This window comes from Chaetodon auriga, chromosome 8, assembly GCF_051107435.1.
Source record: "Chaetodon auriga isolate fChaAug3 chromosome 8, fChaAug3.hap1, whole genome shotgun sequence".
In the NCBI taxonomy this organism is placed as follows: domain Eukaryota; kingdom Metazoa; phylum Chordata; class Actinopteri; order Chaetodontiformes; family Chaetodontidae; genus Chaetodon; species Chaetodon auriga.
In genome coordinates this window covers 18,339,571-18,364,574 of record NC_135081.1, presented here as the reverse complement: position 1 = coordinate 18,364,574, position 25,004 = coordinate 18,339,571, and the positions used below count along the sequence as shown (strand labels likewise).

Below are 25,004 nucleotides of genomic sequence, written 5' to 3'. Positions count from 1 at the left end.
TGCTTAAATGTCCAAGTGGATCAGCATTGCCTCCGTTGGGCAAGAATGCATATTTGGACTGCTTTGTCTATTAAAAGAATGTACACAATGTGACCAAACAGGGAGGATATCAAAACAAGCAGTCTTGAGACATTTCAGTGCATATTCTGGTCTGGTTATCTGGCTTAAGTAAATACATGAAGGGGTCGTCCTCTTGAAATTTGACCTCTGTTGCCCATTCTCCCTGTCAAAACTGGGCTTTAATTCAAGATGCAGGCGCACAAAGCTGGCGAGAAGCATGCAGATTAAAAGAAACAAACACATGATGAAAACACCCGAAACAAGCAAAGCAGTAGTGAATGAGAACAATCTTTTATTGGTGTTTTTGGAAAAATCTCGACTACATCCAAATAGCCAGCGCGGAGTGAGCTGGGCACCACGGACACCATTGATGCAGCAGGGCAGTTGTAGTTCAATTAGAGTCACTAAAAGATTTATCAACCACATCTGTGAGGATATTAGAGACTAAATCCTGTCGGGAGAGCAAACAATCACTGATTGAGGTGATGAAGGCTGAAATAAACCAACTAGGAGCATATTGATAGTGTGCATAGTCCATACACTGCTGGGAACAGAAGAGGTCATCATGAAAGGTAAAGTAAGTCTGCATGAACATCGTGTTCAAGTTACCGTGCCACGCTTGCTAAATCCACGGTCCGAGAGACCAAGGTGGCAGTAGTGTCCGAGCAATGTCTGGAGGTTTGAGACAGGATGCAAATAACAGACAGTGAGGGTTGTTTCCTTTTGAATTGTCTTTCTGAGGAACACTGAAGATCAAAGATGTTTAAAGGTGCAACAGGTCATGTTCATCCAAAGAAAGAAAATCATTCAATAATATAGAACAGCAACAACAAGAGGGATAATCATCATAATCGTAACAATAATAATAGCAGAAATGGTAACTATTCATCATGGTCATTATGGGGATTAAAATCACACTCTATTACTAGTCATCCCTCTCCCAGGAACATAACATAGTGTACCATGCCCCTGTGTAGGTGTTGTGGGTACACAGAGAAGTTTATAGATACAGTAAAAAGTAATAGCAGGAGTAAACAGTAAGGAAGGAGCAGTACTGAAAAAAAGCACTAAATAGCAACAAGCGTTGTGGATCAACACAGGAAATTTTGGCTTTTATTTCTCCCAGAAATCTGAGAAATTAACACAATTCCACTCAATGGTGTACTGAACCCATCTCCTGGAATACATCAAATACACAAAATAGTATAGGCCTATCCAATATACACAACATTTCTCCCCCCATAATAATGCTAATTAAAGTGTGTTCATAAAGTACAGTAAAGTAACGATGTGCGTTTTACCGGGAAGATCGATAAACCATTTCAGAGTACGTTTACAACACTGAGATTTGAACTACTCTGTGCACCGCGGAGGTACAAGAGAGACAGAGGGACAAAATGTGGATGGGAAGAGTTCGCACATTAGTGTGAGGGGATTGGCTGCATGTGAGAGCACACAGAAATAGAGCCGCTGGATATAGAAACAGAGGAAGAGAAATGCCCCAACAATTCAAAGAGAGGATTGAGAAGAGCAAAGTTACGCAGGGCGTCACGACAGCAGGCTTTCACCAGCTCGGGTGAGGTACGAAACACCACGGTGGATTGAAAGCACTCGACTGGGATAGAGAGAAAAAGAGTCAAAGATACAAGAGTGGGCTAAAGGAAGATGTACCAATCGTGTAAAGTTAAGCTCCGAGTACAAAGAACTAATATTGTTGGGGAAGAGAATGAGAAAGGATGAAGTTGTTCTATCGGAAAAGAACGCACAAGACAAGAGTTTGAAGATAGTGTTGGACTGTTTACATGGCGTCACCCCATGTCTCTCTCTCGCATGCCCATTCCCAGTGACAGAAACATAACAGGAAAGAAATTAAGTGCTTGAGTAAAATCCACAAAAATGTTGAACTATACGATTATAAGATAATTTTTGCTCTCTATATTACAATTGTTACACGCGTTCTCGCCCCTGCTGCTGCATTCTGACTATAATAAAGTCGGAAAATACCCATCAATGGCTGACCACCTGTTAAACATCTCCTGACTCATCTATAATAAAAAGATATTTACCATAGCTTTGCCCCGTCTCTATGTCCCCACCACGTAGAAAATATACAAAATTATTCTCCAAATTTGCTCTCCCTCTAATTTTTCTTAAGTATTATAAAAATATACAATTCTCCAATAACAAAACTCTTAAAAGTCACATCTTTCATCTGTTAAATTATTCTCTCCATCTTTCACTTTTAAGAGCTGACACCTCAACAAAAAGACACCTGAGCTTCATTACACAAACCCTCTCCTTGTCTTATACATTCATCATCATAATCATCAGCTTCCTCATCATTATCACCATTTTCTTGACTCCATTCTGTCCATCGTGCCACCCCAAAAATCCAGAGTCTTAAATCGAAACCATCTTTTATTCCTCCTCCTCCTGATTTTGCTGCCCGCCTTCATCACTGGTCGGCAAGACGGTTCTCGTATTTACTAAGGATGGTGCGACAGCGGCCCAGTTCCTTGCGGATCTCGGCCACTTCCTGTCGCAGGGCGGCGTTCTCTCTCTCCAGGTAGGCGGCGCGAACGGATATTTGGTTCTCCTTAAGACGGCGAGCATCTCGGGAACGCTTTGCTGCCTCGTTGTTTTTATACCTCCTGGTCCAGTACTTCTCATCCTAAGATAGCAAAGACAGATATAGAACTCATTGATTATCAAATCAAATTATCTGCCTTGGTTGATCAGGGAAGTAAGGTATTATTAGGAAGTGCTTCTGTAAAATAATCAATGAACGGCAGGCTTGTTTCTTAAGAAGAGTGTAGTACTCTTGTAAAGCCTCACTCCCATCCTCTTACTGGTAATGTGGGTGTTTGGCTATGAATGAGCGTGGGACATGTTCCTTTCAGAGGCTTCATCCTCAGAGTTCAGTCTGTCCTGAGTTAGTGTCTGAGAACAAATAAAGTATGCAAACAAGCTACATCCCACTGCTGGAGAAAAAGCACACACCGTAAAAACACTGGGTACCATTCACTGTGAAATCTTTTGAGCTCTTTCACATATTAACAACAGTACCGGTCCACCTATTCTTTTTTTTTTTTTTGCTGCTCTTTTCTTTGTTGCTATGTTGGATCTTCGATATTTAATGCTTTTATTCTGAAACACTTCATTCACTTCACTTCCTTACTTATTACCAGTATTCTAAGCACTCACTGCTTAGAATACCATAAACCCATAAATGAGCCTATTTTCGACTTAAGAAAGTCCCTAAGGTTAGTCATTTCTGCTCTTACATTACAATTTGTGTATTGAGTGTGCACTTTCTGTTAATTTAATGATATGTATCTCAGAATTAGAGCTATTACAATTGCTCAAAAATTCATCTGAAACAAATATGATTCATCATTTAAATCAATTATCAAGCCAAAATGACAAACATTCTCCGATTCCAGCTTCTAAAGATTGGCTGCTTTGCTTGTTGTTATTATCATTGTAAATGAATCATGTTTGGGTTCTAGACTGCTTGTTGGACAAAATCAGCAATTTGAAGACGTCCCAATGACGCAGAATTAATGAATTCATGATGCCTTCAAATGGCCTCGCCATGGCCAAACATTACTTCCCTCCAAAGGTGCAAACTGACCACCATTGCAGTGAAGACTCACCTTCAAGCTGTCAGGCACCAGGATCTTGCGGGCCTTCTTGATCATTGGCTGTGGCTTGAGCTCCTCCTCGCTGAAGGAGTGCCTTATGGGGTCAAAGTTCTGCTGACCAGAGGAGCTGGACATGTTGTCTGGAGGATCCATGTCAAACATTCCAACCACATCTGGCCCGCTGCCCGTGGGCGTCAGCAGAGGTGGACAGGAGGACGAGGAGGAGGAACAGGGTGACTCACAGGAGTCGTTCATACTCGTCTGACTCCCTGAAAATAAAAAGGTAGAACAATATTATATATTATTATACTGCTTTTCAAAGAACTGCATTCATTCTGAGACTGATAACACTGTCAAACTTGGATAGAGCAGTTGGTGACGGCAGTTCACCAAGACAATAAAAACACATGCAGCATTACATGAGGATGACCACCAGAGGGAAGCAGAGAGCTTCTTTCTTGCTGCCATAAACAACAAACAACATTCCTTGGGTTGTCACTGCTCCAGTGAGCTGAGGATGTTTGTCAATCAGCTTTCATGGACAGTAAGGTTGTCACGGACAAGGCAGTCTTTCAAGAATATTCTGTGAATGTACCCTGCAAATGCATATGATTATATAGCATAATGCATAATTTTTAGATTAACACAAATAATGGAGCTACAGGTCGCTGCAGTTAAAAGTACCTGTCAATGCAAAGCTCTGGCTTTTCCAAAATCGACTTTTCTAACAGATTATCTCCATCAAAACTCTTCCATACATACTGGATACAAGATCAGATGAAAGAATCGCTGATATATATGTATCTATTACACACCTGCAAACTGTCCATAATGGAAAACCATAATCAAAATAGGTATTGTGTGTCTCACTGCTGCTACAACAACATAGACAAACCAGTGTTTTTACAACTCATGACCACATGAATTCAATCTGTGCATGAAATTAGCTACTATTATTAAACCCACAACCTCTGGCAGACCACGGCCAACATCCAGAACTAACACCAATAGAAAATGTAAAAGTGGAAATGTTATGTAACTTTCTACCCCTCCCCTTCAAACTGGTTTCTTTAAGTGGGGCCAGTATAAGGCTATACCTCACCCCACCCCCTTTAAGGCCCAGTGCACCTCACTCCACTGACTTTCCTGCACCGTAAGAGCACGAAACTTCCCGTAACTGTCCCCACGAATCCATACAAACAGCTCAATCAACACACTCGTTAGAAATGCTCAAATTCAAAAGACTTTAAAAAAAGAAAAGGAAAAGAATTTAAACTGGTATATCACAATTACAGACTAATCATAGGCAGTGGTTAGTGTTAAACTAAAACTGATCTGACCAATTCAACTTAAATAAACAAAACTTAAAATAATCTAATTTGGCCAGAGGAACAGTGTCAAAATCACAATATATATAGATACATATATAAATCTATATAGATAGATATGTGTGACAATAACTTAAGTCAGGGATAGAATAGCCATTTAACACCATAACACTGCAGCCTTACAAATGAGAGAATTGCATCACCACAGCCTAAACACAACCTTTACGCCCTAAGTTCCACAAAGCTGCTAATTAATGCAGACTTACAATGTGGAAACACTATGTATAAAAGTCCAGAACGTGGTGTAATAGGCAAAAAAAACAAAAAAAACAAAAACTCAACGCTATTGGTTGGAGGAAAGCAAAGCCATCCCCTTAACCTCTGATATGTATTGTTATATCTGTAATATATGAGTCATGGCTGTGTAATGGGCAGGTAACACATGATTTCACACCAGGTACACCCTAAGATGCAAAGTGTTCACTATGACGTCCCCATGATCCAGTGACAACACCTCCATAACTCAGCAAAACAAATGAAAGAGTGCGTTCACAGACACCCAGAAGAAGTCAAGTATGTCCCATAATACAGCATCAGCAAGTGTAAACATGACTAAATCTTGGTGTGGATACTGTTGGCAACCAACTGCCGCCGAGGCCAGAAAATCTGCACGTTTTCCTCTGTGTATACGACAAAACCAGGAGATTTCAAAGATTTCTGCTGCTTCAATCTGACAGCAGGAACAAGTCAGTGCAACCACCTGGTCTGGTGTTTACTTGGAATGAAAACCTGCAAGCCCTCAGCCCTCCTGTGGTACAAGGTCGCCTTTCCCTGCTCTTTGGGAAGCTCTGGAACGCTGACTGACTAAGTTGGTTTGGTGCGTTTCTGTCCATGTGTTTCAACCCTCAGGGAACAGGAGGGTTTCACTTCACCAAGAAACGGTCCAATCTGTGACTACACACATTTCAAGACTCGTGCAACGGCATTCCAAGAAGGCCTGTTGTGAAGGCCAACTGTAGCCCTGCTCCTTCTTAGGTACATAATATAATCACATGTTGTTAGGCGTTGCTCCCTTCATTCAGTATTTATGAAGCAGCTGTTCGTTGGGAACGTTCACGATGCTGCAGATTAGAACAGAACTTCTCTAGTTTCAAGCTTTGGGAGTTGATAAGAATTATTCACTTTTCAGCAGTCATCCCTGCCACATAATAAGATATATGAAGACTCAAAAATATTAAATTTTTAACTAATGATGAGGCTTAATATTCTATTTAATGTATTATTTTGCAATTGGAATCTCTAATTATTTTCATGTGGTGATAAGACTTTATAAAAGCAACTGCAATCAAAATATAAATGCATTATCAGAGCTCATAAACATGCACTTTGTCACTGATGGACTGAATTAAAGGTCCTGGGTCAACATCCCACACAGTATAAAATTCTCCTCTGGATAGCAGCGCACTTAACGTCATTCATGGTTGATCAAATGTTCCGTTTGAAGTCCAGCAGCACGGAGAAACTCTTCCTGTTGCTCTCCCTGTCCCCTCCCCCCTTGGGCTCCTCCTCCATGTCCACTGGCCCTGCCTCTAGTTCTCTCACTCCAGTACTCCCAGCCTCGGCACGTGTACTGACGCGTACACATGGCTGTGGCGTGTGAAGTGGAGAGAGATTTAAAGACACGCAACCGCAAACACTCTACACACTTCTCTCTCTCTCCCTCTATCTCTCTCTGTACTGTTTTGACCCTGCTGCACATTAATAATTGGCTGGGGCTGAATGCTGATTGTGTTGTACACTGCAGTACATAGATCACATGCCAAACTGAACCAGACCACCATGTCATTGCTATAAGGTTGACTCATCAAATAGCTGAAGACTTCATCCTTCATCGCACCTCTTTCTCTCAAATCCTCCACCTCTCCTTGTCATCTTCCTCCCTGAATCCCACACTTAACTTTTAACCCTGCACCATTCCACAAAATGAAAAGCGAAGTTTGGTCTGTTAAGCAGTCATTTCTAAACTCTGCGTTGTCTCTCTCAGGTTGACTTTGCTTTTCGAGCCATGTGACTGTGTCTGCTGCCTTCACTCTGTCCCCAAGGGTCAGAAAAATGCTTGGTCACCATTGTATTTGTTATAAACTCAAAGGAAAGTAAAACGCTGAATCACGAGCCCGTGGGAACACGCCACATAACCTTGATTACAAACCAACCATTATTAAATTGTAGGGTCTACTAGTCTCATATCAGGGGACAATTTGTCTCTTTGAGCTTGTCAACTCTGCAAAATTTGCAGAACCCTCTGCCATGACATTGCTGAGCTGATATGGACAAACCTTGAAGAATGAACTGTCTTTGTTTGTGTTTTTACTGTCTGGTTCAACTGTACACCAATTCAGATGGGAACAAAAAGGTCCATGAAAGTGAACTCACCATGCAGGCAGTCACTCCCTCCTGCGAGGCTCTGCGGCTGAGCCACCTCCAAGCCAATGAGTGACGGGGAAGAAGAGGAAGAATGTGATGAAGATGAAGAGCCAGGTGGGGATGAGGGCGGTAGGCACTGGGAGCTCTGGTTGGGAACAGCTGATTGGGAGCTCTGTGAGGGGATCTGGGCTGAGCTGGAGCTGTTGTTGTTATGCATGCTGCCCATTCCATTTTCAGTCAGAAACTCCTCCAAGTCCATGTACTGAAGCTGGAAGAGCCCCCCGTCCGCAGGCAGGGTGCGATCCCACAAAAGAGGCCCCAAGAACTGGTTGAAGCTTCCTCCTCCATTTCCACCACCTCCACAGCCATTACTGCTGTTACTGTGGCCTATTCCAATGCCATTCCTCATGGTGCACACTCCCAAGGAGTCCTCATCAAGGTCCAGCCTCTCCTTGTCTGCCAGAGCAAGAAGAGCAGAATTATCATTAGAACAGAATGAAGATGATGACATTCATTGACTTTAACAGCTTTCAGTACACAAGTTCTGTCACCAGTAGGTTTTCTTGAGATACTTAAGTATGTGGTAAATGAAGGCCAACATCAACTCTACATATCGATGGCAGGTGTATCCATAAGATGCACAAAATCTCCCAGTCAGTCCATGTCACACACACACACAAACACACACTCGCAGATGGACCAGATGGTAGCTGAATTGCAGCATTAAACAAGAGCCGAAACCAATTTGTTGTCATAACATACACATAAGCTCCTCAACAAATCTCACAATAGCTGAAGGTACATTTTGGCACAGCAAGCAACCAGGACGGATGCCCGCTCAGCATTACAGCTAAACCAAAACACGTTATCGCTCATTGTAATCTGGATCGCAATTTGAAGTTGCAGCAGGGATTATAATCCAGGTGAATACTCATCAGGGTCATGGAGGAGTCATCATGAATATGTGATTATGCGTCAGACTTTTGTGTGTAATTTTGTGCCATGAAATATGACAAATGCAGTGTTTGTTATATAATAATGTTGCATATTTGGATTACAATAAAAGCAGCAGTGGGTGGAACAGACTGGTATGATTTATTCATGCTCTGTCATTGCACATATTGAAGATGGACTGTCAGGTGATCTGCTGCACATAAACAACACCGTGACATGGTACTAATCCATCAAATGGGAGTTTCTCACCTTTTACATCACATGGGGTTTTTAATCGTTGGTCTCCCTTCATGGGGTGCTGTAGGAGGGATTTGAGACCTGTCATAGAGTTGAGATGGCCCCCTGTGAGGGAGCCTGCAGGCTGAGTACAAGTTCCAAACTGTGGGCTTGCGCCAGCTGGGAGGTCGGGGGTCGGAAGCTGGGAGAGCTGCCTGGACATCCTGGACCAGACGGGGTCGCAGAAAGACACCTGGGGTACTTGAAGGGGCGTGTCAAACTGACCGGAGAACCTACCAATAGGACAAGTGTGTTGGATGACTGTGCGTGAGCGTGCAGGAGCGGCGGGGGTGGAGGGGAGACAGAGAGAGAGTTTAGAGAAGTGTCCATGCAGGATAAAGCAACCATTGCAGCGTAATTACAAGTATTCACACATAATTAATGACGCAGTGAATCATACTTTGAAAACTTAAGTTAAAAAAACGGATGCAACTTTTACCTTGAACTTGCAGTTGCGAAGAGTTCCTTACTTCATGGCAGAAAATTTTTCATCAAAATATTCCATTGCAGTTGGATGTTGTAAAAAGTGTTCGGCAGATCGAGCTGTTATTCTCAGTGGACCCGTGTGGGAGGGACAGTCAGACCATCTGAGTAACAGTACTGTCCATAATAAAAAATGCCAAGGCGTGAAAATGACAATGAAAGCCGCACACTGCACGGACACGAAGATGTTACAATTAAAACTTACAGAATAATATCCCGAGTTAATCGTCCGGAGAAAAGGAAAGAAGAACCCAAAATAGTTGCAACGCAAATCTCCGTCAAAACAAAACAACCGTTTGTATAGAAAGCACACACACCGCGACGAGGGCAGTGGCAGTGTTGGTCAGATGACAAGTTGTATTGGTGTTTCGCTCCTCTGCTGTCGCGCTCTGCTGTCCGTCGTGGGGGGGAGGGGGTCGTTTCCTCTTTCTCTGTCTGTACTTTTTTTTTTTTTTTTTTGCATCCGGTGGATCCAGTCACGGGCGCACGGGCTTCGGTCTGTGTTTGGGCCGTGCGACGTCCACGTCCGACCGTTCTCTCTCTCTCTCGCTCTCAGATGGAACGGACACGGGCAGTTCACGTGACGTCACACCTCGCGGAACAAGCGAGCGAGGCGCGAGGGGGCGGGCCCGGGGTTTAACAGACCTCTCAATTCTCGCTTATTATTTATGAGACACACCTACCCTCGTGCCACACATCAAGGAAAACACGCCGTTTGTTTTGTCTGACAGGTACCAACATAGTGACATGTGTTTGGGCTGCAGCGATGAAGCGTAAATACATCTTAGCTTCAGTGTAATAAAGGAAATAAAAAGTGTCCTTACACTAGTAACTCAAATAATAAATAACTCATTTAGACTTGGTCAGGAGCACTGGCTCAAAACTTTGCTCAACTCTATTAGAGCAGACTTCTGGATGTCTGCAATAATCAGGTAGGGCAGCATGGCTTTTCCAGTTTCCTTGTAATCCACAGAAAACGTGAGAGTGCTGTTTTTTTCAGGCGAGGAACGCTTCAGCACGTTGCCTCCCGGCGTACAATAGCTGTTCCAGCTCACGTGTATCAGGCACGCGGAGACTAGGCCTGTCCGCTGGCGGCTCTGCCTCCGATTGGCTTTGGAAGGTCGTCGCTCCGCCTACAACAAGCGCCTATTGGATAGAAATAGGTCGAATCCGCCCGCTCGGATTCTCCCCGTGCATGCCACTGCCGCGTGAGACCAGTTCGAAACACAAGAAGCGCGAGGGCTGTCTAGTCTACTGTACAGTTGCATTGCACATGCAAAACAGAGCGCGCCACAGCGATCACTGCTTGTTTTCTTTACAGTTGGCCATGAAAATGTCAGCATTTGAACAGCTGACAGGTTTAAGTCATCATACAGCTCAAACCTTTCGTATAAATTTAAGAAATGAAAATATTATGAACTAAATATGGATAACATTGAATGTAACGGTGCTGTCACCTGGAAGGAGTTCTGGGCCCCTTCAGTCAGCACTGTCCTGAGACCCCCTTGCTTTTCTTTTACATAAAATTATCACACTTGAAGTTTTGTCCAGCTGTGGGTCCCTAAAATGGTTACCACCTGTCACCCCACCTAAAACAGCAGTGGGAATGAATCATCATATTTTATGTTTGCAAAGCACAACAGATGGATCTTATCATCAATATGAATGCAAATGCACATATTGGAGCTTTAAAAATCACTTCAACATGTACTACATATGAAGGGCATCACTTGCAGGACGTTGTGGTCAGTGCCACTCACATAAGTATCAAATACTTTCATGTCACTACATTTTCTATCATGACATTGTATATTTAACAATCACCTTATTTCAAATGCAGTGAATTTATAGATCACACACCTGCAAAATAACATGCATTGAATTTCACTCTTCAACCTTGTTCATTTCTAGACATTCGGTGAGATTACTGAGTGATTCTCAAGCATTTTGTTTACTCTGTGGCATTAATCTTATAGTAAACAGCAGACAGGCACATAATTCAGACACACAACATTCAGGCTTTCCAGTCCACCCCTATCAGTGCAAAATCCATGTGACTGCCACACTCATCCACACCAGGCCATGAATACAGCATAAATGAGTTGCTTACTGCCATCTTGTGGAGCTAAGAGTGAGAAGTTTTGCACAACCATTTATTTCAAGTATGGTGATAATATACTGTAATTTTTAACTATTGAAAACAATTCAATACCCTGAAGTAATCTGGCCCATAACATTGGTAAGCTTAAGTACTTTAATGAAATGTATTGGTATATCAACTACATCCTGAAATCCATTTAATCCACAGATATGTAATTCACATAGGACATAATGCTAAAAATAATTGTAAAACTTCAATACGGACTTTGGTTACAGTTGAAACTTACTTGTATTAAATTACTAGCAGTTTGTACCATCTTCTGGATATTGCAGTACGTGACTTTGAACAAGAAATGAAAGGAAAACAAATGATTACACTTAAGGTTTATTCATTGCTGAAATATAATCAACTACTGACTTCTCAGTAAATAATGTGATAGAAATCTACTAAAACTATCATTTTTCTTTAGAAGAAAAAAAAAACGAGGCTTGACAGGGGTATGAACATTTCACATGTGGATAAAGTGACAAGATGTACTTAAAACTTATTTTTCTTTAGAAGAAAAGAACAAGGCTTGACAGTAAGAATATGATTGCAACTCAGCAAAAAGTAAAAGGTAGAAGGGGTTAAGTATAAGATTGGCATGAAGATACATGGAATATTACATTTGCTTCTATTATGATAGGTCCTTGTCTTTAACACACCGTGAAGTACTGTAGAAATAATCACTGCTAAAAAGAGCATACAAATAACATGAGATAAACGTGTTACAGTCAACTTGTTTAACCTGTTTTCAATCTCTTGGTATAAAAGCTAGGAATATCTCAAATAAATGAAGTAAAGTGAACATACTAAGCAAGGCTTTTTGTAAGTTTCTTCATTTTGGCAGGAGAGGGATCCTTGTAATGCTAATTACCAGCAACTTTGACATTTTATCTATACGTGATTAAATCACTAGGGAATATAGAGCAACTTTCAAATCAAGTTTAACACTACAAACTTCTGGGGATATACTGAACAAACCATCACATACTGTAGGAGTGATTTCACAACCTCAGCAAAAAACTTGACCAGAGAACAAACATGCACTGACAAACTATCAACAAAGGTCTTTGTCCCCATGTCCCTACTCCTAATAAATGCACTTTACATTTTAAAAAAATCCTCAGAGCCTCTAAGTGAACAACAACAAGACAAAGTACACGGCAGAGACGTTTATCATACAGCAAGAGGTGTAGCAGGGAGTCTAGTTATGGGGAAGAAAGATACATTAGCAGGTCATTTCACCTAAACTTCTCTAGTAACTGCACAGTGTCAGCCAAGCATAGTGTCAATGCACTTAAGGGGTTAATGAACATATGGAAACAGTCACGTCTTTGAAAACACCTTCCAATATAATCTGGAAGAATTTCTGGTGATATTTTATAGGATGCTCTACAGTAGTTGTTAACACACTCATTCTAATAGTCAGCAGAGTAGATGTCAACAGAGACATGAGGCAATTTCTCCTACAGGCAATAATATATGCCTTTTCAAGTCCCTTTTTTTCACACCTTCCCATTTTATAACTGAAATATCCCTCTTGTGTGCCACTCTTTTCAGATACCAGGATGCTCAGTATCTGTATGGTCCCTGTAGGTATGGCATCTCCCCCTGACCCTCCTGGGTCTGTCTCTCTCCTGGTCTCTTTGAAAGCTTCAGCCTGTTAACATCTCCTCGCTGCAGTCCTTTGGCCCTGCGGCGGCAGGACACCTTGTGCCTGTGGAGAAGTGTTGCATTCCAGAAGCGAGTGGAGCAGCGTCGGCAGGAGAAAGTCCCCCTGGCACGATGGGAGGCCCGATGGATGAAGGCTGCCAAAGGCCTGTGAGACTGCTTCCCACATACACTGCACCTTAGGCGCTCCTGAGTGGTCGAGGCTTTTTGTGGGTGTTTTACTGCCATGTGGACTAGCAGTCCCGCTTTACGGGAAAACACAGAATTGGGGCATATGGGACAGCCAAAACGTTTCACAGGTACTTTGAGAGACGACAGGATCTGCACTTTCACTCCCCCAGTGTTGACAAGCTTATACCCACCACCACCTGATCCTCCTCCTCGCCTAATTGTCAAACGAAGAGAGCCTTGTTTTTTATTCAGCTGCCCTCTTATTGTACAGCTTATCTTTTTCTTCCTTTTGCTTCCATCAAATCTGACTAAATCTTGGGATTCCCATTTATTTTCCCTCCAATCTCTCCTGTTGGACTTTTTTTTTTTCTTCTTGTGTCGCCTCATGTCATCATGTGATAACTGGATGTTGCAGTCAAGGTGTTGGTGGGACTGGGTACCAGACTGATGATGAGGATGATGGTGGGAGTGATGATGATGATGATGCAGATGATGATGTTCAGTGGAGGGCAGTTCCGTAAGGGGCTGGAACGGGGCTGTGGTGTGAAGCGTGCGGCTACGGGATCCAGCCGGATATATGTGCTCTCCCTTCACCCCGGCTGGGGAATGCGGATGCTGGGGTGCCATGATTGTAGAGTTTGGAGGCAGAGGCTGCGAGTAAGATGGAGCACTAGAGGCTGAAGAATGGGCTGCATCATAAAAGAGCGGAGAGTAACCAGCTGGTGGTTGGGGGGGTGCCTGTTGGTGGCTATGAGTGACAACACTAAGACTCTGCCCTCCATGGCCTTCTGTGGAAGGAGCCATCTGTAGCAGAGCATTGGTAGCAGCCTCACTCTCTGATGCTGACTGATTAACATCACTCCCACCTCTGTTGTCTCCAGACCCACTGCTGCCTTCTTGTGGGTTAGATGATTCAGAACGGGTCATCCCATGCTGTGATTGCCTATGTCGAGTGAGGCTATTTGAGTAAGCAAATGCTTTCCCACATACCTCACAGCAGAAGAGCTTTTCACCTCCACCTTCATGAACCGTCTGGTGATGGGCAGTCAGATGGAAGTGATGGCGGAACGACTTCCAACATATAGCACAGGTGTAGAGTCGAGGTGGAGCTGGGGGCTGTGGTGGGGGTGGGGGTGGGGGCTGTGGTTGGGGGTTGGTGTCTTGAGGCTTGACGTCTTGAGAGTAGTAATAGGAGGAGGTGCTTGGTGCTTGGTTCTGGCTCCTGTCTTGGGCCACGCTACATTGAGGGTTTGGGTTAAAGCTGTTAAGGTTCTCCGCAGCTGGTGTTGTGGGCACCTCTTCCAGCTCCCCCTTCTGGTGGAGCTTGCTGTGCCTCCTGAGGCTCTGGGAGTAACCAAACTCTTTTCCACAAATGCTGCATTTGTAATTCTTTGCCCCAGAGTGGACCGTTTGATGCTTACTGAGGTGAAAAGCCTCTCTGAAATACTTTCCACAGACAGTGCAGTGATGGGGCTTTTCTCCAGTATGGATGCGGTCATGCCTGCGTAGGGTCTCACGACGTGCAAATCCCTTACCACAAACACTACAGAGGTGAGTGCGTGGGAGCCCACTGGAACCCATTCTGGGGGTGTACTGCCTACGTTTGGGGGGCTGTCCACCAGGTGCAGGATCTTTCTTTGCTCTGGGTTTGCGGGGACGTTTTGGTTTGGCAGTAGGATTCTGTGGGTTGCTGCTCATAGCCTCCTGGCTCCCAACACCTCTGAAATTCTTATCCATGCCAGATGTTGTTGAGGGTGAGCCCAGAGGACCTAAACCAAGACCACCTAGCAGACCTCCTATGATGTCTCCCCTATCATCCCCTCTATTTCCACTGTTACTAGCTGCTGTTATAGCAGAGATTGCATTATTGACAGAGCTAGTGACATCATCCTCTGAGTCATCCAGTAGAGAAGAAAGGGGCAGGTGGGGCTGTTGCTGCGGATGGTGGTGCTGGCTGTGGCTCTGTGAGTGTGGATGCAGTGTTGGGGCCAAGGGTGCCTTTCTCAGAGCTGGGCCCGCCATCCCACTTCCACAGGGGGAGGCACCAGAGTAGCATGGAGATGGATTACCTTGAGAACGGTGGTCATCATGGTAGCCTGTGTAACGATTCCGAGAGTAGTCAGTGGGGTATTTACCATCTGTTCTGTCCCTGTCATTTGAATTCCCTCCCCTTCCAGACTGAAACAGACCATCACATCCTAAACCTGATTTTGGTTCTCCTTCCCCCACAATGATTACACCATCTTCTTCCTCAGTTTTCCCATAAATAACCCCTCTATTGCTCTGATAAGTTCCCCCTCCTCCATTACCTCCTCCACCCCCTCCCCCAACTCTGTCCTCACCATCAGTTCCTGTCTTGCTGCCCCTTTGTTTGGGTCCCCTACCTGGCTTGCCGCAGGTGCCTGAGGCAGCATGGTTGAGTAGAGAGGTGCTCTCACGGAAGGCACGACCACAGGCGGGACATCGGAATGGCTTTTCCTCATGTATCTTCTCATGGCGTGTCAGTGACTCTCTACGATTAAAAGCCCGAGAGCAGGTGGAGCAGCCATATGGGCGGGCTGAAGAGTGTATAACACCATGTTGCAGGAGGTGCCCTTTTTTCTTAAAGCCTTTGCCACAATCAGGGCAATGAAATACTTTGTCTGGGCTAGGACAAGAATTGGATGAGGGTTGGGGATTTTCTTGGGTCGAATGGGGAAGGCTTGGGTCAGACTGTGTCTTAATATGAACAGGGTTTGGGCCAGTAGTGCTAGAATTGCTAGTACCTGCTGTGGTTGGCTCATGCATGCGCATATGCCTGCGAAGGCTAGAAAGGTGAGGGAAGCTTTTGCCACAATCTCCACAGCTATAAATGGGCTCTGTATCAGACTCTGTGGGGTTGGGTTGCATTGAGCTCTGGTTATCAGATTTAGAAAGGTGAGAATCATTAGTAACCAGTACTGAGGCAGCAGTGGAAGAGGGAGCAGAGGAGGAGGAGGAAGAAACTACAGATGAGGATGAAGATGATGAGGCAAGAAGGGATGATGGGTCTCCACCCATATTTGACATACCAACCCCACTCCCAATTAAAGCTGGGGGCTGACCATGACTAAGCCCTCCGCCATTACTAGTAGTGCTGGGATTACCACTATGGCTGCCGTGGCCATGGCTGGTGCTGCTATTACTCGTGCTATCAGATTTTCTCTGTGGCAAATAGCCAGCCATCGCTTTCTTCCTCCTACTGCTACTGTTACTGCTACTACTACTGCCACCTCCACTGCTTTCCCCTTTACCATCGTCCTTAGATAAAGACAAATGAAGTGGCAAGGGGAGGGGCAAACCTGCTTCCTGCTGCATCAGAGAAGCTATCTGATTTGATGAGAGTACAGGAATGCCCTGGAAGTCAAAGCCACCCAGCGATGAGGGCTGGGAGCCTGGGTGGAGCGGGTGGTGAGGATGAGAATGAGAGTGAGGATGAGAAAGGGTGTGAGCAGAAAGCTGTTGCTGCTGGGGAGGCTGCTGTGGACCCTGCTGTGGCTGGGGAGTGGAGTGGCCATGTGAGTGAGATGAATGCAAAGCAGGAGGCGAAGCAAGACTAGAACTAGGCTCCCCACCTGTCTGACTTAAACCAATCCCTAAGTGGTTATGGGTTCCCTGTTGAACAAGAAATTGCTCTAAACTAGCATTAGCAGGCACACCAGAAAGGAAATACTGATTAGCAGCTAACATGCAACTAAATTGTTGGTGAAGACTCCGTGCATCAGACTGGGCCCCAACCAACTGGTGTCCCAGTGAGCTGACTGCACTGCTGCTAGGAGGGTTATTAGAGGTGGCCACAGAGGTTGAAGGGGAAGGAGAAGAGGAGGAGGGACCAGATGATGCTTGGGGGACAGAGAGGCCAGGATGCAGAGGAGGAGGGGGTGGAGGTGCTGATGTTACTAATCCTCCTAATCCCCCAGCACTCCCACTACTGCTACTTCCCCCAGCAAAGTGCTCAAAGCGACCTACACCTGGGTGTAACTGCTCCTGTGCTAGTGCTGCCTCAGACGGGTGGAAAGAGCGCAGGAACTGCGGGTAGCCTGAAGAATGGCTTGAGCTGCTGCTGCTCATCTTGCTTGACTTTGAACGAGAGCTCTGAGATGAGGAAGGCTGTTGTTGTAAAGGTGGGGGAGGAGGGGCACTCATCTTGGCAAAAATGGAGGCAGAATCAGAAAAGGCGTTACCTCTAGACCCCTGCAGGGGGCCCAAGCCAAGTCCAGACAGAAGAGCTCCAGAAGATTCAGCCTGCTGCTGCTGCTGCTGCTGGAGTTGATGCTGATGAAGTTGCACTTGCTGTTGATGTTGTAGTTGTCGATCTAAACCAAGGCCTTTAAACTGGTGGGCCTGGTGCCCACTTAACATCTCTATAATGTCCAGATTGTATTTTCCAAATTGGAACATTTCCCACTCACTGGCACATGGGGGTGCAGGGGCCAAACCTCCAGCGCTAGGAGCGGCAACAATAATCCCACCAGTCACTGGTGAAAGACAAACTTTACCCTAAGGGTGAAGTTACGATACTACTTTTCCAGAACTATTGAAATGTCTCAAATCTAAAGATAGTCTCTCCAGATAGCTTACTTCTGGTGCTGCTACTCCCTGTTGATCATCCACTGCCCACACTCTACTTCCAAAATGAGTGGGGTAGCCAGGAACGTGAGTTTATGATCAAAGGGTAAAAGTGTCTTCCACCTAATTTCAAAATTGCTTGCAATAGTTTTTATTGAGAAGCAGTTCAAATGGCTTCTTCTTGTTTCCTTTGACAGTTAATGTGTTGACATTTTCCTTCATCTAAGCAAGATTCCTCATCCGTGTTCAGCCAAGAAGTTCCTACAGCTGAAAAGAACAAAATTCAAAAGGGGATGAAAGTCATAGTGGGGAACTGGAGTAAAGTCTTCAGTAAAATGCTACTTACTGTCTCTTGATCATTTAACCTCTAACAAAGCACCCCGTCCATTAAGGTGAACCTACTATGTAGGAAACTAAGTCTGTTCTGTGACATCACAAAGAGAGAGATTTATATCCATGACCCACACAAGGGAAAATAATCATTCATATTCATTCAGTATTGTAATTATCAAGTCACAATACTTACTGGAGAAAGTATGCAAGTGATAAGATATGTTAAGTTTAGCAGAATACTATCCTTTGTCTACCACAAATATGGTACATTTTATATCACAAATACGTAATTGATATATTTCAGCTCTCTCAGTTTTTTAATTATGCCACAATTTACCTACCGTTATTATATTGTGAGCCAATTAGACCCTCAGTTTCAGTGAGAAATGTGACCGGAGCGCCTTGGTTATCAAATGGTTACAGTGTATGCCATGTGGCCACATGGTCGCCGGTTCGATTCTACCTGGCGACGCTTGTGGGATGTCATACTCCTCTCTCTCTGTCTGTCTCTGTCTCTCTCACTCTCTCTCCCTCCCTCTCCCTATTTCCTGTCTGCCTCTTCATCTGTCACTATCAAAAAAGCATAAATGTAAAACGAAGCAAGAAATGTGACCAATGTACAATTAAATCATTAGTTACACTGAAAATACTGAACATTTGGTGGAATACACACAGGAAATATCTTGTATTTTGTAATAACTTACCTTAATGTGGTTCTGCTGGATTGCAGCACAACCAGATTTGTTGCATGACTGACATGTCTTTTTATCATTAAGTATGGTCTTATTTACTAAGCAGGCAAAAGTTTTCTTCAACATTCTTATTGTCTCCACATGTGGCTGTTCATAACAGGCCTTTGCCATAAAGGTCACTTAGTAGTAAAAGGAGGATGTTGACTATTTAACAAAGCTACTTTGGAGATAGTGACCCAATTTGTTACAATATTACACAGGCTTACCAACCCCTTTAACCCTTGCATGCTGTCGAACTTCTGTGATGTACCTCGCACTGGATTTTGTCGTTTCAGATGAGATCTATAGTGTGAATACAGTTCTTATGGCCATTTCTGCAAGTACCAAATGTTTATTGAGGAAGAGGTACAAAGCAGCTACAGAGGGGTGTGGCAGAATGAAAAACCACATTAACCAGCAGATGTGTTGCGTTTGGTTAAATGCAGGTGTCTGTATGTAACTGATTATTTGACATCAATGCAACATTTTACCACTTGTGCTGTCACTATTCTGCTAATTATGACTTCAATTTATTACCACAAGGATTTCACAACCTGCCCATCATTAAAATGGGTTGATGATACACACTAATCAAGTATCTGATAACTTCCGTTCAGTTTATTTGTTATTCGATCTTAAGAGCCTCTTTTAAGTCAGATTTCTGCATACCTTAAATTGCTGTCCCTAATCCAGGTTTTCCTTGTTGACATGAAAGTATTCACAAGTCATTAGTGTGAAACTGCACAGAGAGAGCAGCACTAAATGTTTTCAAATGCAGGTCAACCTGTCCTGCAAAAAAATGTCAATTATTTACATTCAATCCCTTTAGAACTTTGGTGAACACATTTTCTAGCCCCACAGTTCACCATACTTGCACCATCAACTTTTTTAATTTGTTTTTTGTTTATTACCAGATAGTCACAAAGGCAGACAAGTATTTAGTGCATTAAACAACTGTTGGACTCACCTGTAGCCTTAAAAAAGTCCATAAAATGTAAAAATACTGTACATGGAATTGTCTTATCTTTCTTAAATGTTCTAAAAGGAACTGGTGGGCCGTCACATGAGTAAAGAATAATGGGTGTAATTACACAGTAGCAGGTGCTGTGTAGCACCTTAAGGTAGGACATGAGGATGACCAACCTGTAGATATCAGATTAAATCCATTCATAATGCACATACTTTATGATTATTATAATTCATCCTGTACACTGAATCATTTTTATTTATATATAGAGCACTGTGTTACTGTTGGCACGATCTGCTCTAATACTGAACTGTTGTTTATTGTACTTGCACTCACTATTTGCAGTGTCAATAAAGTTGAATTTTAACTAAGGCAAACTAAAAACAATAAAAGAATAAATCAATATAATTCACATAAACACACTTAAACACACTTCTCATATCTAAAAAAAAACGAATAGGAAATGTAACTGTTGCGCTATGGATAACTCCTAAACTGTGTAAAGATAAATGAAGTTAAAAAATTCGCTTTACTCGACTTCTGAAAAAGCTCAAAGTACCCTGGCTCCGACAGATTCACTCTCTTTGAATCTCGTTTTGCTCACCTCGCAAATTCTTACCGTTTCCTCTAATCGATGCGATGAACGTAGCGGGGAGTGAGCTCCCCTGGCAGATGAGGGAAGATCATCTATCGCATATCTGACTGCCTCTCATTTTAATGTAAATCACCAATCCTGTGGAGAAGGGCAGAAATGCTCAAATTAACATCACCATCACACTCGCTGCACAAAGTAAACATTAGCAGAACCGTACGGGCGCAAGTAATAACGGATGCACTTGAGGTAGCATCCTGCAATAGTATTGGCTCGCATTAGGAGAAAAAAAAGGAAAACACTGGACGCGCTTGCATGAAAAACTTCACGGTTCTCCTTAGCATCATATTTTACACGGGCTCGGCGTGCTTAGCCATTCGGTGCCACACGCAGTCTAGAAAACCACACAACCGCTGTTGCTAACGTTAGCCGTCGTCCCAAACCACAATATTAAAAGCACGCCGACTACCGTTAACATTATGATGCTAGCGTTAGCGTATACATCTGCGTAACCTATATTCGGCAAATGTTTACCTACGCATCCAGTTGCAGAGCACAGTTGCAGATGGATGAGGCCTGTCACGCCTTCTTCTAACTGCCTGGCTAGCTATCGTCCGCTTCCATTTCTGCGTGCTGTTTTCCAGTCGTTAGCCAGAGCCATTTTCACTGATGCTGAGCTGGGTGAAAGCTTACACCGTTCCCCACAGAAATCAACGCCGACGGATACCGCAGCCGCCTCCTTGCCATTTGATTACGACAGTTTGCGCCGAAAGACAGCTTTTGCTGAAGGTTTCGACGGCCGAGAAAAATTTGGGTGGTCGGTAGTAATATTTTTGGGTAAAAGTGAGTGACGTGTGCTCTCTTAACATTGGTCCTTTCCGGCCCTTGTAATATTTCCGGGTAGCACGAGCGGGGCTCACGGGCGGCTGTCTAGGGCTCACAGCGGATTCACCGTGTGGTTAAAGGGGGATCCTCTTCCACAAACGTCGCATATTCTGAGAATATGCCACTTTCACAGCCCTCTGTCCGCTTTTATCAAAAGATGCACAGTCTCAGTGGGAGGCTGATAACTTGTCCACAGGCTGCATAATGGCTGATGCCTTATAGGCCTATTATACCATAGGAATATTATATCTTCAGGCTTTATCATTTCTTGAAAACACACAGGACATTGAGTAGATAAATATCTTATTCAAAATTAGTCAATCTTTAAGTCTAGAGACAAAAATGCCAGCTAATTATTCAAGATCTTGTTCAAAATAGTTAAGAACAGGTCATATCCTACTTATAATTATGCCACAAAAGTGTACATTTAAATGGATCATTATTATAAGAACTTTACATCAGATATATAATCTCTAATATGCGTGTTTACAGATGCATAATCTGTTGAGGTCAAGAAAACAGGTGTTAAGGGCATGAACCCAAATTCAAATTTATGATGTTTCACATATATGTGTATTGAAAACCACTGTGGACCATTAATAATTGTAATAAATACCAAAATACATTTTATCCATAGGCGATGTCCTTGGACAATCTATGCCACATCCTGTTTACTTCCACTTATCTCTCTTCACTGTCCCATTTGTTTGTCTATCTAATTTGTCTGGATATTTTGTAAACTATATAAAGTGTATAATATAGACAAGTCTATGCAAAGAAGTGTGATTAATGAAACCAAGGCTTTATAATGGCATTCATCCCTGACCTTTCAGCCACAAACACATCCGTAATGCTTAAAAAAAAAAAAGTAGTACACCTGTGATGGATGGATGAAATGCATTTATGAACACAAGTCAAATACATTTACTCTCCTCCCTCCCAACAACCGATCGACACAATCGAGTCCGTTTAAAAGGATCAGCTCCAAATCTACAAATTAAATTCCAGATCAATATGATAATTACGAAATATAGATATGAGATATGATTTGTGTTCTTCCAAAGCTGTGATTAATGTCATGGGTAACTCAAGAACTCAACCTCAGGCTATTCATCATTTGATTCAGTCATTTTAATCACAGATATGTGAATAATTTCAGCTCTGAGCCTCCCTGATTTTTAAGGATGGTAATCACGCCAGGGTTTGGATGCTAATTGTGTGCACACAGCATGTAGGACACAGAATCTTTTACTCAAGACCATCAAAAGAACCGGGAAGCCTTTACTCAAACATATGCAATCTGAATATTAATTTGCCTTTTCAGGTGAATTTGATCTTTTTCTTACCTACAGTCAGTGTCATCGAATGGGCATAATTTGTAAATATGTTTTAATTTGCTAAGGATATGTATAATGCATTAATATGAATGGTGATAGGTGTTGGACAGTGTGAGCAGTTTATAGAATAAATAATGTGTGGAAGAGTCAGATATAATTCATTTGTTCTGCTTTCTTTAGTATAGTCTACATATTAGTGTTCCTTGTGTAAGTTAACAGTGATATGTTTAAGGGTTAAGTGATAGGAAATGCTGAGTGAAGGCTTCATGCAGGTTTTGCCTCTGAGCTGAGCAGCCACTGAACCTCCTGGTGGTGAAATGTGCAAATTGCAATGATTGCAGTGCATCAGTGGCAGTCAGCGCCTAAATCAAACATAATAATTTCTGTGCCCGTTGTGTACCTCCTCTAAAAAATATTTCTGTATCCGTACAGTGTCACAAGCCTTCATACATCTCAGTGCAATAAATGCATTCACAGGAGGTTTTAAATATGAGCTCCATTGCCCGTACCTCACTCTGAGGATCCAGCAGGTACAGTATGATATAACTCTGCACTCAGATGGTCTCGAGCTGTGAATTATATGAAGACAATTTCACCTTTTCATTTCATTTAAAAGCACGGTTGTCCACTCCCACTGGCACTGTATAGCCTGACTGTGGCTTATACAATATCTCACATCCTGGTGATGTGGGATTCTATCATGGACCCGCTCTGTGTGCTCACTAGTCTATTGAAGACTAAAAGGCTTTTTGTTAATATCGAGCTTTTGGTTCTGGTTTGACTCCATATAACACTAATTTATCTGTGATTATTTCTGGAATCTCAATTTTGTAACATACTGCTTCTGACCAAGCCAGTGTTCCCAGAACTGCGACTGGTTTCACGAACATGTGTTAGACATTTTAGCAAAAATCTGTTTCACTTGGTTCAACAGTCATCATGGAAATTTGTATTAAAATGTCTTTGTAACCAGTGGTGGAATGTAACAAAGTAAATCTACTCAACTACTGTACTTATGCACAATGTTGAGGAAGTCTCACTTGTACTCTACATGAGTATTTCCATCTCTTGCTGCTGTATACTTCTACTCCAGGGAGGAAGTAGCCTATTGTACATTATGCTCCATTATATGTATTTAACCATATAGTCACAAGTTACTGTCTAGATCAAGATTTTACACACAACACATATGATGAGTTTCTAAAATATAATGCACATTTATAGATTAAACTGCTCATCAGTATATAGATTTTTAGCTCCACCTCAACCAGAAGCTGTACATAAATGCATCTGTAATAATAATCCAATAACACAAAATATTCTGAATATAATACCATATTACTACTACACAATACTCCCAGAGCTCATTTTCTGCTTTATGAGTACTTTTACTTTTGATACCTTAAGTACATTTCACCTATAATACTTACAAGACTTTCACTTAAATGAAAATGACTTCTACTCATAATCGAGTACAAGTCTGTCAACAGATTTTCTGCTGAAACAGAGACGTATCTCACTGGCTTGCCATGTGTTTAAATTAAAAAAGAGTGTTAATTTAACTACATTTCATAGCAAATTATTCCTATTTAAGAGAGTACAGAATTGCCTTTGTGCAAGCAATGGACATAGAAATGTTTGATCAATATGTGACTAACAAGGCAATCGCAACAAGGCACTTGAGAGGGTTTGCAGGTGTTATTCAGTCAAATTTTCCCTCAGAATGTTAGAAGTCTAAGTTGAAGCATAATTGCGAGGCATAGAGCCCAGTTTACATGAACATTGCTGCAAAGCAAGCTGCATGGTGCTTCAGTGTTTGCCTCTTTAAGAAAAGAGTGTGACAGGCCTAATGGCTGAGTTTAAAATACTCCTAAAATAAGAATATATATCAATCACCGGATGACAGTGATGCCTGGGTTTGGTAACAGTGATAAGCAATGTGCCAGAGAAGTAGACATAATTGCAGAGGTTGTGGGTGACTCAAGCATTTATGTGTCTCAGGTAGAAAAAAGAGATTACAGATAGATTGCAAGTGAGGTAAAACACGAAAATTCAAGAACATTTATGTAAGAAACCTCACACTCTGTAATGAATGATTTTTTTTCCACCAACTTTATTATACAAATTCTTTGTAAGTCACTGTCGTATCCAAGGGGATCAATGCATTGAACAATAACAAAAGGGTTATTTTGAAATTCATAGACATGAAAATAAATCCATGAATTTAATTACTGGACGTGGTCCCTGTCCGTACAATTAACTGTTAGTAATGCTTTACATTTCAGGTGGCCATTAAGCATCCTCTCTCTAAATGAATTCATAATGGTAAAAACACACACCATTTTCATTCATTTCTTTCTGATAACTAGCCTGTTTTTAGCTTACTTGCCCGTGTATTAGTTCTCAGTTGTGAAAAAG

The 25,004-nt window shown here is 42.7% G+C and overlaps 2 protein-coding genes across 6 annotated transcripts; both read right to left on the bottom strand.

The window, feature by feature from the left end:
* Positions 1-332: 332 nt before the first annotated feature.
* dbpb (D site albumin promoter binding protein b) lies at positions 333-9,727 on the bottom strand. The gene is made up of 5 exons (XM_076737816.1): positions 9,126-9,727; positions 8,660-8,947; positions 7,466-7,912; positions 3,717-3,973; positions 333-2,731 (listed from the first exon to the last, which is right to left on the bottom strand). The coding sequence occupies exons 2-5, from the start codon at positions 8,847-8,849 to the stop codon at positions 2,516-2,518; spliced, it is 1,110 nt and encodes a 369-aa protein (XP_076593931.1). The 5' UTR covers positions 8,850-8,947; positions 9,126-9,727; the 3' UTR covers positions 333-2,515.
* Positions 9,728-11,409: 1,682 nt separating this feature from the next.
* Positions 11,410-21,292, bottom strand: LOC143324386 (uncharacterized). Of its 5 annotated transcripts, none has more exons than XM_076736779.1 (4): positions 20,899-21,266; positions 20,392-20,505; positions 15,539-18,008; positions 11,410-15,250 (listed from the first exon to the last, which is right to left on the bottom strand). In XM_076736779.1, the coding sequence occupies exons 3-4, from the start codon at positions 17,571-17,573 to the stop codon at positions 12,885-12,887; spliced, it is 4,401 nt and encodes a 1,466-aa protein (XP_076592894.1). In that variant the 5' UTR covers positions 17,574-18,008; positions 20,392-20,505; positions 20,899-21,266; the 3' UTR covers positions 11,410-12,884. The 5 variants fall into 5 exon arrangements, with proteins under 5 accessions (XP_076592894.1, XP_076592895.1, XP_076592890.1 ...); XM_076736780.1 differs by having other exon boundaries at positions 17,357-18,008; XM_076736775.1 differs by having other exon boundaries at positions 11,410-18,008; positions 20,899-21,292.
* Between the last annotated feature and the right edge of the window lie 3,712 nt (positions 21,293-25,004).

Bases quoted from the DNA above. Each gene is read 5' to 3' on its own strand.
- LOC143324386 (XM_076736775.1), bottom strand. From the start codon at position 17,573: ATGTTCCAATTTGGAAAATACAATCTGGACATTATAGAGATGTTAAGT.
- dbpb (XM_076737816.1), bottom strand. From the start codon at position 8,849: ATGTCCAGGCAGCTCTCCCAGCTTCCGACCCCCGACCTCCCAGCTGGC. The intron at 7,913-8,659 runs GTGAGAAACTCC...TTGCTCTGGCAG, and splicing joins AACCCCATGTGATGTAAAAG to ACAAGGAGAGGCTGGACCTT. The intron at 2,732-3,716 runs GTGAGTCTTCAC...TTGCTATCTTAG, and splicing joins TGGTGCCTGACAGCTTGAAG to GATGAGAAGTACTGGACCAG.